The 15,395-nt window shown below is 47.7% G+C and overlaps 1 protein-coding gene across 1 annotated transcript in view; it reads left to right on the forward strand.

The window, feature by feature from the left end:
- RELL2 (RELT like 2) overlaps positions 1-9,262 on the forward strand; it is a 16,347-nt gene extending 7,085 nt beyond the window's left edge. The window contains exons 6-7 of the mRNA XM_025216123.1: positions 1,275-1,872; positions 8,868-9,262. Coding sequence (XP_025071908.1) covers positions 1,275-1,872; positions 8,868-8,909 — 640 coding nt within the window. The 3' untranslated portion in view covers positions 8,910-9,262. The remainder of the gene's footprint in view (positions 1-1,274; positions 1,873-8,867) is intronic.
- Positions 9,263-15,395: the final 6,133 nt, after the last annotated feature.

Genomic DNA, 15,395 nt, shown 5'->3' on the forward strand with positions numbered 1-15,395 from the left:
GATCTGCATATAAATTACCAGTGACCTGCAGTGACAACAGCAATAGGCAGAGTGGAGCAAGCCCAGGAATGAATGAATGGCTCTGTCAAGGAGAGGCACACAGTGCTGGGCTAAGCCCTGCAGGGTAGGTTCATTCACCTATATCTGGCAGAGGCTGCTGCTCTTTTTTTGCTAGAGAAAATACCTGTTCATTGTGATGTAGTCACAGTAAGTACTGAACACCCTTACACAATTATAGAGCATTTTCCCAGTCACTTTTCCATGAGTCTCAATGTGAAAGGTAATGAGCCATTTTTCATACTAACACAGTGAGGAGTGCAAAGATGGAGACACACACACACTGAGCCTCCCTACAGGGCTTAGCCAAGAGGTCAAAGGTAATCTTGAACCTAGGCAGCCCACTGGGCAAGCATGGCTAGGAAGCGGCAGTTTCTGTAGCCAAAGGCACACAAGAGATTGATGTGACTAGCATCGTAACTGGTTGCCTTGATTCTCCAGCCCAAATGACCAGGCACCCATTTACAGGTGGGTTGAGTGAGGATGACTTTCAGTTTAAGTTATGCATCTGAAACCATAGCAAGATACCTAGTCCCAACAGTACCCTCTTTTTGAAGGATGATCACTTCTGGTTTCTTCTTTCTCTACCAGGTCAAAACTGGTGACTGCTGTCTCAGCCTCTCTCAGTTTTCTGGTAACCTAGTAAGAGAAATATGAAAGCAGGTGCTATTCTGCAAGGCATGAAAAGAAATGTGTGCAAAGAATGGAGTGAGATCAGCAGGGGCAAGCAAAAGGGGGTGCAGTCAGGGGAGAGATCAGCAGGGCATGCTGAAGGCTTGAGAGCGAGGGAAAATAGGATTGTCACCTGAATGCTGGAGAGGGGGAAGTAAAGGTTAGTGTTAGCTTAAAATGTTTGCTGAAATGTGACAGGGAGAGGTTGGAGGGGAGTCACAGGTTCAAGATCATACAGCACAAGCAAGTCAAATGTCAGTAATGGCATGCAGAAGACTTTGCTTTAAAATCTCAGAGAATAGCAGTAGTATGGTGTATAAGTTGACAAGAGATCAAGATTCAGTTTGAGAGATGATATAAAGACTGCAGGGGTCAGGCTCAACTTACGAATGGTGAGTAGCTAACCAGAACAAAAGAACATCAGCTTGCCAATGGAGGGAAAATGAAGGGCCAGCGGCTAGAGGTCAGCCTGTATACTCTGAAGGTCAGGATGAGATGAAGGAAGATATTCATCCCTATGTCTGACTTGATTTTTTCTTTGCTAGGTTTCGGGTCACCCATATTGAGAAGAAGTCCAGTTTCCAGGAGCAGCAGGATGAGTCCCTTCCTGATGGCAGCAAGGGCCCTAGTTCCGATGGCTTAGAATATAAGGCCTGCAGTGATGAAAAGCTCCAACAGGAGGGTCCTCAAAGTGGAATTGTTCAAGTGGACGGTGTACAAAAGGGAGGAATCCAAGAGGAAGGTTATTCAAATGCCCCAGGCCAAGGCCAGGGTTCTACAAATGCACCAGCCAACTTGGATGCTCACAAAAATGGACCAGAGGGAAAGGGCGCTAGTAAGTCTGGCTCACTGAAGGATGTTAGTCTCCAAAACATTGCCCCCAAGAATGAAAGTGACCAAAAGAAGTATGAGGGCCTTCGGGTTCCTGGAAAGCAGAATGCTGGAGACCCAGGAGACAGGAAAGAGGTGGTGAAGTGGGACAAAAGAAACACTGCCCTTCGGGAGAGCACTACACAAGGCGCAGGTAATCAGACATCAGAAATTAAAGGAGCCCATGGTCTGCAAGAAAGACCTAGAGCAGATGTGTCTGGAAACGAAGATGCCAACAGGAAAGAAACCAAAATGGAGGACATAGGGCAACAGGTAGGATTCCCTTTGCTCCTTCCTTGTCCTCTGAGCAGGGCACACAAAATCCACCCAGTGACTGCTGCTGTGCAGCAGGTCATTAGGGAACAGAGGTCAAAACTTTGAAGATAATGGAAGGGAACCAAAAGTTCTGGTGGAGAGGGGTCTGCACAGCATAGCCAAGTCCTGGAGGTTTTGGATGCTGCTTCATGGACTGGGAGCTGTAAGCCCCAAACCCACTGAGTAAACCCTAGGGCAACACTGCAAATGCAGTGGAGGATAAGCAGCTGAAGGGTTAAGCTGTGAGATGGTTGCTCAGGTCTCCTTTCCAAAGGGATCTCAGAGACAGGGAGTGGATCTCCCTACTCCAGACACTGAAATGACATTCAGGATCATGCTTCATGGAAGCTGGCTGCAACCACCCTGTAACAGGCTAACGTTTCAGGGCCATGTCTCAGTGCCGGCCGCCCATCTGTTCTGGGCTAAACCCCCACCTCACTCTCCTGCCACACCTTGATGAAAATAATATGAATGTTATTTCTAAGGTGGGAGGCTGCCCATTGTTCAACCTCTTGATAACAGGGTCCTAAGTACACTCTCTGACCTCCCTTTACATGTGTCCCATGCCTCGCAGCTCTTTCAATGTCACATCCAGTATTTCCATATTGTCAATTCCAGTATTACTGTCACAGCCGGTATTTCCATATTGTCCCATCTGATATATCTATTCCCCCAAGTCAGTGGTTCTGCCCCACACTAGGGCTACTCATCTTTACCACTCTCAACTGGGTCGCTCTACACACTCAGCTCCTCACTGGGCCTTCTGCCCCTCACTAGGCTGCTTCACACTCCCAGGGTCTTCCACCCTATAGGCTCAGGTGGCTGCTGCCGTGCCTGGCCCCTAACACTGGGGTCTCTCACCCTGTAGGCTCAGGTGGCTGCCATTGTGCCTGGCCCTTACACTGGGCTCAGGCATCCCCAACACTGGACTTGCCTGGCCCCACTCCCTTCCAGTGTTGGTAACCCACCCATAGGCAGGGACTAGGGTTATAAGGCACTCCTCCTCACTTTTCCCCGGGAGGAGGGGGGTTGTTAACTGGTGTGGCATTTCCTGGGGGCTTGCATGCCACTAGGAGCCTCAGACCACCCTTCCCTGGCAGAGTGCAGTTTCAGGTCATGGCCAGGACCAGGTGCCTCCAAACCATCCCCATAGCTCCTGCCCTTACCTCCAAGATATCCCAGGAGCAGCTCAGCCTGATGTTGCCTTCTGGCCTGCTCAGCTCAGACTGCTGCTTCTCTCTTTGAGGGCCTAAGTTAAATTTGATACCCAGCACTGTACTAGATTTCAAGATGGTAGGTATTGACTGTGAGCACTTAGAGTACTTTGAGGGAAGTACAGGCTAAGACCTCTGTCACATTTGAAAAAAATCAATAACAAGAATGGGGAGGAAGCTGGCTCTATCAGCAAACACTGGACTGGCAGAGAAAAAGAGTCCATGCAGTAGTCTACTGAGCTTCCAGGGATGCTGATTCCCAGCAAAGTATTTTTTCCTTGGAGCTCGGGAAGAAGTGAATCCATAAGTCAAAGACCCTATCTTGAAATCATGACTGTATGGACTATACTGGTTTTCACACCCAGAATATCTTCACTATGGGAGACCTTCTTCTTCTGCCTCAGACTTGAGGATCTTCACTGCAATAATGCTTTGTGTTCTGATGTTGACTCCACTGGGCTCAGTCACCTTAGCACAGTGACTGTCAACCAGGGTGCCCTGGCATTCTGTAGTGCCTTGAGACCCTTCTGTGTGTGCCATGAGGTGCAAACATGATTCACAAGATAAACCCAGAGTTTTCATATAAGAATCCATAGTGTTAAAAACATTCTGACATGTTGTGGTCTTCCTTAGTTTTTTTCAACAGAAAAATTCAAAAATAAGTGAAAAACTCATTAAAAAATAAGTGAAAAAGGTCTAAATAAGTAAAAAAGACAAGTGAAAATTAAGATCTGCCATTTTTGGAGGAGTGCCTTGAATCTAAGAAGGTTGAGAACCACTGCCTCTAGGAAAAGGCCTTTTAGTATTGGTTATTTAAAGATCTCCTTCCTCAGAGCTCAGTACCTGAACTGTAGGCATGGGGCTTGGTGACATTGAGCAGTACAATCTAGGGTATCATTTATTTTGGCACTCTTATTACTTTGATTGGAATCTTGGACATAGATATGGCTTCCCCAGCATTAGCCCTGCCAAACTGCCTTCTCTCTAGGTAATGGCCATCTTCCATGGCATTAAGCAGGGACTGTTTCACTGATTCCCTTGTCCACATCTCATGTATACTGCTCCATCAAGAGGGTGGTCCTGAAGTCTTCAGACTTGGCCATACTGCTGTCTGGGATGAGTGCCTTCATTTCATTCAAGGATTGCTTGCCCTTATTGATCTGCAAGCTTTTCTCAGCTTGGGTGATTCTCTAAACCCACCTGTGGATTTACCTTGGTATCTATCTGGTTCATAGGTTCCCTTGACAGTGAATCTATCATATCTTCAGGGGTTACTAGCATCACAGTCTTACTGAGTTATGTGGACCAAGTCAGCCAAGACCTAGAAACCCATCACCTGATCTGCCAACCATACTGAAGTGGGACTTTTTGTGACATCTTTTGCATGACCGATATTAGTATCTCCTTGGTGTCTGTGTTCTCTTGGGCCCTAACTGCCTCAGGAAGTTTAGGAAGACATAGAGGCTACTAGAAATCCTGGCTCATTTTTTGTCATCTTATTTCTCAGTCTTTATTCCTCATTCTTTTTGTTTGGAAACTGCTTCCTTCCCAATCTAGGTCATAATAGCCTGACTATTAGCTTCTGAGGCATGGACAAGGCAGATCTTTTTAAGGGAGCTTTTAAGGATGGGGTTGCTTCTCAAGAGAGTGGGATAATCCATTTTTTTTGTTAGTGCTGGGCAGTCTTTTTAAGAACTGTCATACTTTTGGGGGGTTGCTGTTGTCTTTTTCCTGTTTATACTGATTGTCTATTTAAATCATTGGCAGGAACACCTCAAGCATGAAATAGGCTTCTCAGGTTTTATAAATCTAAATGAGCAAACATTCCTTTGGCCTTCTCCCCAGATGACTTCAACAGTGCTCAGTAATTCTCAGACACTGGTTCTGGGGTTATCAGAGTTAAAGGAGAAATTCCCAGTCACCTTTTAGACATTCTTCTGTCAAAACATACTGGCAGAATGTTTCTCCCATTCAGCAAGGGTCATCTGGAACCAGCAAAGATTCTGAGGCCTACTCTAGCCTCCAAACCATATTCTAGTCTAATATAATAAAAGCCTTAGTCTGTCTGTCTGTAACACTTTATTTGCACTCTGATGGGTTGTCTTGGCAGCGAATCACAATGATGACTGAAACAACCAATCAGAGTGCCCTGCACAGACAGACACACACAGTGGAGCGCCACCATGACCATGGGGACTGAGGGGCTGGAGCTGGGGAGGCGAGGCCAGCAGCACTGGCCTTGCCTCTCCCCTCCCCCCCACTCACCCTGCTCCTTGGAGGCAGAGGGGGATACTGAGCAGTGTTGCCCCCTTGGTTTCCTGTGGCAGGTTAGGGTGCTTTTGATGTCTTTGGGAAATTGGCCTTATAGTTGTGCTACAGGGTTGATTGCATAGTGTTAGGATAAGGTTAGACAAGGACTTGTATGTGGTGGTTTGGATAGGAATGATTCAGTCTTGATCAGGGGATTTGACTAGAAGACCTGGCAGTCCCTTCCAGCCCTACTTTTCTGTGATTCTATGACTAGCACAAGATAGAGCTGTGGCACCTTAAAGAATAAATCAGAGAGGCATAAGCTTTTGTAAGCAACAGCCTACTTCATCTGATGCTATAAAAGGATCTTCAGGGAGCAGAGGTTCTTAATAGAAAGCAGTAATTTAAATTCAAAGGATAGGGAAGAGGGGAAGAAAGGAGAGTGGCCTTTTACCCAATGAGCATATGGGGAATGAGCAGCATGTTCACCCTGTTGCATGTTGTCATTCTGGACATTAGAGGGCCCCAGGACAGGTTTCATAAGAGTATAGTAGGCATATTGCTAGGCAGTTTCATCTAGAGTGGGGGCACTTTGTTCTCTCAGTAGAGCTTTTGTACAGCTCAGCACCATCCTGCTGACAGGTTCCTCTTCCAGTGATGGCTGTATTCCAGTAGTGAAGGAGAATATCCTTGCAGGCGCCAGGCAAAAATATATTAAGAAAGAATAATGGCTGGCAGTATCAGGTACTTATAAAAGAGGAAATAACCTTTCTTGTTAAAAATAGAATGCTAAAAAGTCAGGACCATCAGAGTTGTTGGTGTTATTGCTAGTTGCTGAGGCTCTGTTCTGCTGGGTGTTACATAAACACATTGGAGGACATAGCCCTGTCCCAAAGAGCTTTCCATCTAAACAATGTGATTCAATGAGTCAGAGCAAGACAAGCATGAGAGTAGGGTATATGGTTCAGCAACAGACATGCAAGCAGGAAAGTATACAGATCAAGACAAGAAACATTATTTACCTCTTTCCTCTTTATATTCCTACCCATCTCATCCTAGCTGAATTCCTGCCCATCTCCCTAGCTTCAGAAGCTCAGTTCCAATGGGATGGGTTTTTTATTTCTCTTTTTTTAATAGTAAGTGGCTACTCTTCTGCCATTTGCTTTCGACTTTCTTACCCTCTCTTTCACACAAATCAGTCTCCAAAGTCAACTCCTGTCTTGGCATAAGAGAACAGTATGGTATTGGGGTCAGTGTGTTAGGAATGGCTTCTTGTGCTGAAAGGATGCTGCCTGCTGTTCTTTTCCAGGGCACAGAGGCAGAGGGAGATCTCTGTCCAGCAAGGTCCCCCTACTTGTGTTGGTGCTCTAACAGCAGTCATTTTCTCTTGTTCTCTCAAGTTTGTGGCTTTCCTGCCTAATGAGAAACCAGGGTAGAGGATATGTCTGGACACTGTGCTCTGGGTGCTTCACTGTTGACACTAGGGGTTCTGCAAGGAGAGGAGGAAGTTCTATTATTCTCCACCTACTCCTGTTGTCATCATAGTTCTACTCCAGGCTCCTTTTCACCTTATTGCAGTTCTCATCTGGATCTGCATTTTTTGCATTCTCAGGCTCACACCCCCCCATGTCTCTCTGCTTCATGAAACTGTGCTATGGGCATTTCTTGTAAAAACCAGCCTTCTAATACATGTAGGCACCAAGCCCTCAGAAACATCTGAGATCCACAGAGATGTTCAGGCAGAACCCGCTAGACCTGGTCCCTCCTTGGGTCTAGGCTTCAATTTGCCTCCATGTTAAAGTTGCCAAGGATCCTCTTTGTTATCTTTTTATTTCCAGAAGGGCCATCATGTCATGTCAGAAGCTCAACATGTTAGGAATTTCTCACATAACCTATTTAGTGACCAGCTAATCATGGCCTGTTGAGTACATAGAACAACGAACTCAGACAGCTTCAACCAACCACCCAGAGGAGGCTCTAAGATATCAGAATTTTGCATCTTGGATGGTATATAGAGTCTGCAGATGTTACAGCTCTCCCATAACTCTGCTTTCACCTTTGATCTCAGAATCAGTGTTTCTCTGCTTTTACCCTCCTTCACCGAATGACTTTAACAATATCCTATCCATGGTGCTGACTGGTTACAACGATAACCTGTCTTCATTCACTCCCCATCTGCCACAGACTGCACAATCCACATGCAGGCCATGAATCTATATGCACTTACTAGTAATAGAACATCATTGCCTTGAAAGCTCAGCGTTACCTGTGTTGGGGGAGGGAACAGGGCTGCAAGGGGGACCCCTATGAGGAATTTGGTTCACTTTGCAGTTCCACCTTTCCTGAATCAAGCACAGCTGGCACTCCCCCAGGCCTGCGCTGGGTAGCCCTAGTGATACTCCTAGAAAGGCTCTGTTCTTGAGACCCATTTGACTGAACTCTGTGGTGGAAGGAGGAAGGGCTGTCAGCCCCTTGTGGCCAGGTATGGCAAACCACCCTGTTCCACATTTTGTGTATAACCTGCGCAGGATTTCTGCAGCATGGGCCTCCCCTCACATGCTTCTAGAAAATAAGTTTTCACAGATCCTATCAGCAGTTGCTCTTCTATTGTCTTACCCTACCACATGAACCCCGATCTCACTGTTACTAGGGGCCCCTGTAGAGAGGCTTGAAAGTGGCCACAAGGATCTGGGAAGAAGTGTGGAGGCACAGGACCTCCATGCTAATGGCCAGGAGACCACACAGATCTTAGAGAAGCCTGCAAACGAAAGTCCTTGGATGCAATGGTACAATGTTTCCTGTCCCCTTTGTGGGAATAGTCTGTTGATTTGCCCTGCTGCATTACTCAGGCTGGCTGAGTATGGATCTTGGCCTCCCTGGGGAGGTAGGCTGAGAAGGGTTGCACTTTAGCTGCTCTGCAAAAAAGAGCAAAGCAGCATTGTGGCTTACAGCCTGTGGGAGTCACTTGCCACTACACTCCACTTGTGCTTTGCTGAGGCTGAAGTTGCATAGCCCCAGGTCCAAAGAAGCAGGAGCCTCAGTATGAGGTAAGGCTACGAAGTCAGCACCATACTTGAACTGCTCTGCAACTCCCTAATCCCTTACCTACCTCACCAGGCTGTGTTGAGGATTAATAAACTGCTGCTTGTAAGGCCCTTTGGGATTCTCTGAGGTAAGTTGGCTTGGAAGGTCTGGGCATTATCAGTTATTTATTAGTTTAGGTCTGGGCCTCATCCAGCACTACTGGCATTTATTAGCCAGTCTAGACCAGCAGCACACCTGGCTACTTTGGGCTGTGATCCACTCAGCCCTGCTGATGCTCATGAAACCTGATGCCCTGTAATTGCTGCTGAGGATCTCTTTTCAGGTCTGAAAGTGCTCCCCTCCGCTTCCTACCTGTGGAGTCCCTCAGCATGTCTTCTCTCTTCATAGAAAAAGTCAAACACTTGGTTTTCTTTTCTGTCACATTTCTTTCTTCCTTTCACTCAGGAACAGAGTACTGTGGTGGAGGACCCAGGAGTATCTGCATGACACAAGTGCCACTTGCTACCAGTGGCAGCAGGGACTAAAGCAGAAGTGTACATACGTTCTTGTGAATATGGACACACACGTCAGAGATGAGGGATTTACCCAGGCCTATCTTGTGGGCTGTTCTCCGATATCCCAGGTCCGGCAGGCTCTAGTCTTGCAAATACTTGAGTGAGAGCCTGTGGCGGCCCAGTAGGGGGTGCTGCTATGCTGAGCCACCTGCCTCGCTGTTCCAGGCCCAAAATCTTACTTTAGGAGTCTCCCCTGGGGAGCCTACACCTGGCTGGCCCCTTCCAGGAGAAAACCCGCAAGCCTGAGGTAACACTGCCACCACCTGAGCACTGGTCTCAGCTAGGGGTACATAAACCCTGAAAGCCATGGGGGTGCTTTGTCCACAGGTAATAATATTTCTTGGTGCCTCTTTCAGCCTAAAGTTTCCCAGGGTAACCTCAAGTATGACTGAGGTAGCATAAACAATAAACAGCCAAGCTCTGCAGGGAGTAGAAAGGCCCCTTCTCAGCCCCTTACAGTGAAAGAGCCAGTCATGCTGTAACCTGAAACCTTTATTTGGGGGGAGGGGGGGGAGAGAGAGAGAGAGAGAGAAAGGAATTAGAAAAACACATTGAGCAAACCACAATAAGTTGAGCCTTATAGATATTGGGTTCAGCAACCCTTTTAACATGCATCTGAATTACTTAGTTCTAATGTACTAACTAGTTTTCAGGTCTTTACTGACTGATTTATTCAGAGAGAATCTTTGGAGGCTGTTGCTTGTGTCCTGTTCCAGAATGCCACCGGAGGAAGAGCAGAGAGCTCCTCCTCTCCTCAGGAATTTATCCCACATGGTCACCTAGGTGGCCAGGTTAATCTCAAAGAGCAAGCAGGTGAAAAAAAGAGGAGAGTAGCTGGATTCACCCAAACAGGGACATTCAGAGGGGGATTTCTTCACAGAGCCTTCCAAGAACAACCACCTGTTGCAAGAACTGGAGTTGCTGCCTCAGTGGGCATGATTCTCTCTGACCCCAATGTCCTGGGTTAGATGTAGATGCCACTCTGCTCCTAAATGTACCATTTTTCAAATGCTTGGAGAGGTATAATGTCAATATAAGGTTCCTGTGGTTGTTAAGAATCCCATAGTACTTTTCTCAGGAGGAAAATCAACCCCATTCTCCTGGCTGAACTCCATTTCAAGCCCTTCCTTCTGATTCTCTAGAACTACCCCTGCCCCTTCAGCAGAATGAAGCATTCCTCCATTCTTGTGCTGGACTACTGTACCTGCTGCTGCTCAATTAATGTGCTCCCCTTCAGAGGTGACTTCATTTCAGTGGAAGGTTGGACACGGTGATTTGGAAGGAAGATAGATAACAAGAAGCCAAGGGATGGATTTTGCTGGATGAAAGCTAAGTGAGAAGTACACTAGAGTAAGAAAGAATGATGCAAGTTGCTGGAAGTGGGCTATATGTCTCTTCTCCTGTAACATTCCCATCTCCTCTTTCACACTGAGAGGGATCCAAAAACCATTAGGGTTCCAAAAACCATTAGGTTCCAAAAACCCATTCCAAAAACCATTAGGGATCCAAAAACCTTTTCACACAGGAGACAATCAGAAAGAACACAGGTCAGTGGCTTGGGAGAAGCCAACTGATATGTGATAGCTGGAGCAGAGTTTCTGTGTATGTCATTGGAGCAGGGTGGGAATGACCTGATGCTGCAGAACAGATGCAGGGTTTCTTCCTGCTTTTATGCTAGTGGGTGTGCTTCTCTTGCCTTCTTCAAGACCTCTGCACGTCTGAGAAAACAGGCTTTCAGCTGTTCCAGCATGGTAACGTGGCCCATGCCTGTGTATGCATTGGGGATGAGGCAGAGGCAGCTTTGGAGGCAAAAGGCAGCTTTGGGGAACACCATCACCCACAGGAAAGGTCGCATCTATGGGAATTATCCAGTACATGGAGGCTCCGCCCCCCTGCAGGTGCCGTTGTTACAGATCCTTACCAGTGTCTGTTTGTGTAGATCACTTGCTTCAGAGTCCTTCCCAGTCTGTCACCCCTTCTTGCCCAGGTTCCTACCCCTTTGGGCTCTACCCCTGACATAGTCATTGTCCTTCTGCCAGCAGACATACTTGTACATATTGTGGAGTCAGCAAAAGTGCTGGTGTGTGCAGCTGGGAAGAAGGCAGCCCAGAGGGTGGGAACAGTGGATTCTTCTGTTCTAGCCTAAGCAGGAACCTGCTGCCATCTAAGTTGTGGTTTGCAAGGCTGGGGCTTAGCTGGATCAAGACCTTTCTAAGAAAGATTTGTCTCTTAATGACTGGGAAAGGCCACCTGAAATAGGTCAGCCTAGGCAGACTCCCAGCCAGATTTACTACTATTCTGATAGTATGGGAACCACCCCCCGCCCCCTCCTGCATTGGAGAATCACCCTCCAGAAGCCAGATGGGTGCATGTGTGGACCATGAACGGGACGACAAGGCACAGCCATTCAGTAGTGTAACAAGGGGTAAGTGAGAGGCGCACATGCACTGGGCGCCACCTGAGAAGGGGCTGCCTCACCCTGGGGCTACTGCCTACCTTCCTCTGCCTGCTTTGCCCATAGTTTCTGGCCCAGGAAGGACCTAGTGGGCAATATGTGTAATGGAGCAGTAGGCACTCTGGGAAGCCTAGTTTTGCAGAGAAGCAGTGGAGTTTGCTGCTTTTGAGAGGAAAACTGACCCCCACTTTTTGCCACTGAAATCAGCATTTTTTTGCCTTTTGGACATGGTCTTTGGTGGCCAAAAAATGGATGGGTTTTCCCTCAGCAATGGGAACATTTACTTCCAACTAGAGAACTACAATTCCCAGAATGCTGTGTGCTGAGCATTGCTGCTATTTCTGTGCTGGCCAGCCACAGGGGGAAGAGGAGATGGAAGGGAGGAGGGAGATGGGGAAGAGTGAAAGACAATGGCCCCAGGTTGCATTTTTTCCATACTACATCTCTGCTTCATTAACTGAAATGTCACCACATGACTTGGGTAGGAACTGAATCCACACGGCTGCCCCAGCCTTCAGCTGTCTGCCAAAAGCCTGGGCACTCCCTTGTGCAGGCCACAATATACCTGCCTCTTCAGAGTTTCTCAGGTTGATTAAAATTTACAGCTCAGCTGTCAGCCGTGATGGCGGTAGTGCGGTAGGTCACTGGGCAGAGTGGAGTTTTTCTCCACAGCTAACACTTCCTACATTTCTGTTTCATTTTTTCTTTCTTCTGCAGCTCCTCTCTGCTCCTGGCTCCAGATGCCAAGTGGAGATGCAGACAACCTAAGACAGCCTAGGGCAAAGATGCAGCAGGTCTTTAAAAGGAAGAGTGATGGTGAACCTTAGTCCAGAAAAGCTAAACTACGCTTGGCACGGCCACAGAGATGTCAGGATGCGCTGCTTTGTAAACAAGTGACTGCACTTGGCAACAAATTCATACCATCAAGTTACCTGAGACTTACAACCCCTGCCCCCACTGCACAACAGGCACCACAGAGCTGCAGACAGAGCCACAGTCTCTCAGCCCCAAATTAGCCCCTTAAGGAGAACTTCAGCTCTTTCCTTCAGCCTGGCACCACCAGGATACCAGCAGCATGATCCTGACTTAGTGCACTGGGGCCTGTCCCAGCTCTGTAGCTTTTCTTCTACTACTGCAAGGGCAATAGCAGCTTCCCCATGCAGCCTGGGAAGATGCCTGCTCAGATCCATGTCATGGTCCAAGGGTGCAGCCCCACCTTGGGTCTTCTGCTTTGCCAGCTGGTGCTTGAGCAACTGTCTCAGTCATAGGCCCTGGACAACAGCCCTGCTCCACCTTGCAGTTGTGGTGCTGGGATGCAGGTAGCTCCTTCAGGTCAGCTGCAGTTCTAAGATTCAGAGATGACCTCATGAAGGAATAGCTATGTTCTGTCCCAGCTTCTGCTTGTGTCTAAATGACCTGCAGCAGCCCAGAGCCTGGCCCAGCTGTTACTGCCCTGTTCTATGCTCTTGCCCATGGCTAGTGATTCCAAGTAGGACAGAGCTGGGCTAATGGCATGGTACGTGTATACGCAGTTTATAACTGACTAGTGCCTATGCTGTGAATCAGCTACTGGCACAGACTATGCACATACATGGCTGTGGCAGAACATGGGGATCAGCTCCTGCTCAAGTTAAGGCAGTGGAGCTGGGCATGCTGAAGCAGCCCAGGTATGCTTAGTCTGTCTGCATAGGTATGGCTATGTGGCACAATGTAGCACCATGCCAAGACACCCAAGTTAGTTCTAGTGCAGCAATCCACATGGGCTCTTTTATCCTGCTTTTTCAGGCAGGGCTAATTAGGCTGGGGGAGTGCTGTGCTCGTCTAGCTTTGGTACTGGAACTAACTCCAAACAAGGTAGGTTGGGGATCTCTTCATGGCCCTACATTGTGCTGTGTAGACACCCTCTGCACGTACTCACAAGAACAAGCAGAACCAGACAGATCACCACCTCCCACAGGGGCCCTGCCCAAGATCATACGAACTGAGGATGGGCTGAGTCAGTCCTGAAGCAGCTCAGAACAAACGACTGCAGTGACCTGGCCTCCAACTCTTCCTGTTCTAAACAGCAATCATTGCCCCTTGATGCCAACTCACACAGATGGGAACTTGCAAGTGTTCTGCCTAGGGCAGTCCAGCTCTGTGTCTCCACCTCAGGGAACCTCATTAATACCTGGATGGAAGCAGGTTGAAGAAGCCCTGTTTTGGGATTCCAAGATGGGAAACAGCTTGCAAACAGGCAGGGCTTTTGTCTGACTTTAGGCAGTCTTCTCTTCCACACTAGCTAGGAGCTAGGGGCCAGAGCCTGATTCTGGCAGCCAGCAAGATAGAAGCAGCTGCCCTTGTAGCTCTAAGCCTGTGCATTCTAGTTCAGAGTGAGTTATGACAATGACATGGTCACTGGGGAGGCCCAGGTGCCCTCCCCTGCAGCTGCTGATTGCTTTGGTGTTCAACTGCACTGTAAATAGACAAGCTAAAATCATTAAAGCTGCTGAACATATGCAGAACTGGTTTTATTTGGACACAGGAACTGGGCCTGAGCTCCTGGCAGTAGGGTGGACTCTCAGGAACCCATTCCCCCAGGGGGCAGGGAGTAGGACCATGGAAGAACAGCTATTCTGCAGAAGCAGCTCCTGCTGAGTCCAGCAGGGTAAGGCACAGCTACTGCATCCCTTGATAGCAACACCATGTACTATGTCTATCTCTACCATTTCTAGGGGTGTAGGTTGTAGCCGTGTTGGTCTAAGGACATAGGCAGACAAGGTTCCTTGGGTGAATCTGATATCTTTGGGTGCAATCACCCTTCTTCAGGCACAGGGAGTCTCTTCTGTTCCTATGCCTGAAGAAGTGTGATTGTGCACAAAAGCTTGCAAAGAACATTTTTCCAACTACTCAGTTGGTCTAGTAAAAGATATCACATCTACCCAAAGAACCTGGCCTTGACTTTAATAAGGCTTTTGATAGTCTCCCACAGCATTCTTGCAAACAAGCTAAGGATGTATGGGCTGGGTAAATGGACTGTAAGGTGGGTAGAAAGCTGGCTGGATTGTTGGGCTCAATGGGTAGTGATCTACGGCTTGATGTCTAGTTGGCAGCCGGTATCAAGTGGAGTGTCCCAGGGGTCGGTCCTAGGGCCAGTTTTGTTCAGTATCTTCATTAATGATCTGGAAGATGGGATGGAGTGCACCCTCAGCAATTTTGTGGATGATGCTAAGCTGGAGTGTATAGTGGATACAGTGGAGGGTAGGGCTAGGATTTCAGAGTGACCTAGACAAATTGGAAGATTGTGTCAAAAAGAAGTTTCATGAGGTCCAACAAGTACAGTCTTGCACTTATGACAGAAGAGTCCCATGCACCCCTACAGGCTTGGGACCAACTGGCTAAGTGGAAGCTCTGCAGAAAAGGACCTGGGGCTTACAGTGGACAATAAGCTGAATATATCAACAGTGTGCCCTTCTTGCCAAGAAGGCTAATAGCATACTGGGCTACATTAGTAAGAGTGTTGCCAGCAGATCAAGGGAAGTAATTATTCCTCTCTATTCAGCACTGGCGAAGCCACACCTGGAGTACTGTGTCCAGTTTTGGGTCCCCCACTACACAAAGGATGTGGACAAGTTGGAGAGAGTCCAGTGTAGGGCAACAAAAATGTTTAGGGGGTGGGGCACATGACTTATGAGGAATGTGCCCCAGCTGACAGAACCAGACTTATTTAGTCTGCAGAAGAGAAGACTGAGGGGGGATTTGATAGTTGCCTTTACCTGAAGGGTGGTTCCAAAGAGGATGGAGCTGGACTGTTCTCAGTGGTGGCAGATGACAGAACAAGGAGCAGTTGTCTTAAGTTTCAGCAAGGGAAGTTTAGGTTGGATATTAGGAAAAACTTCCTGACTAAGAGGGTGGTGAAGCACTGGAATAGGTTATCTAGAAAGGTGGTAGAATCTCTATGCTTGAAGGTTTTTAAGGCCTGGT

The sequence above is a fragment of the Alligator sinensis genome, unplaced genomic scaffold (assembly GCF_000455745.1).
Source record: "Alligator sinensis unplaced genomic scaffold, ASM45574v1 scaffold14_1, whole genome shotgun sequence".
In the NCBI taxonomy this organism is placed as follows: Eukaryota; Metazoa; Chordata; order Crocodylia; family Alligatoridae; genus Alligator; species Alligator sinensis.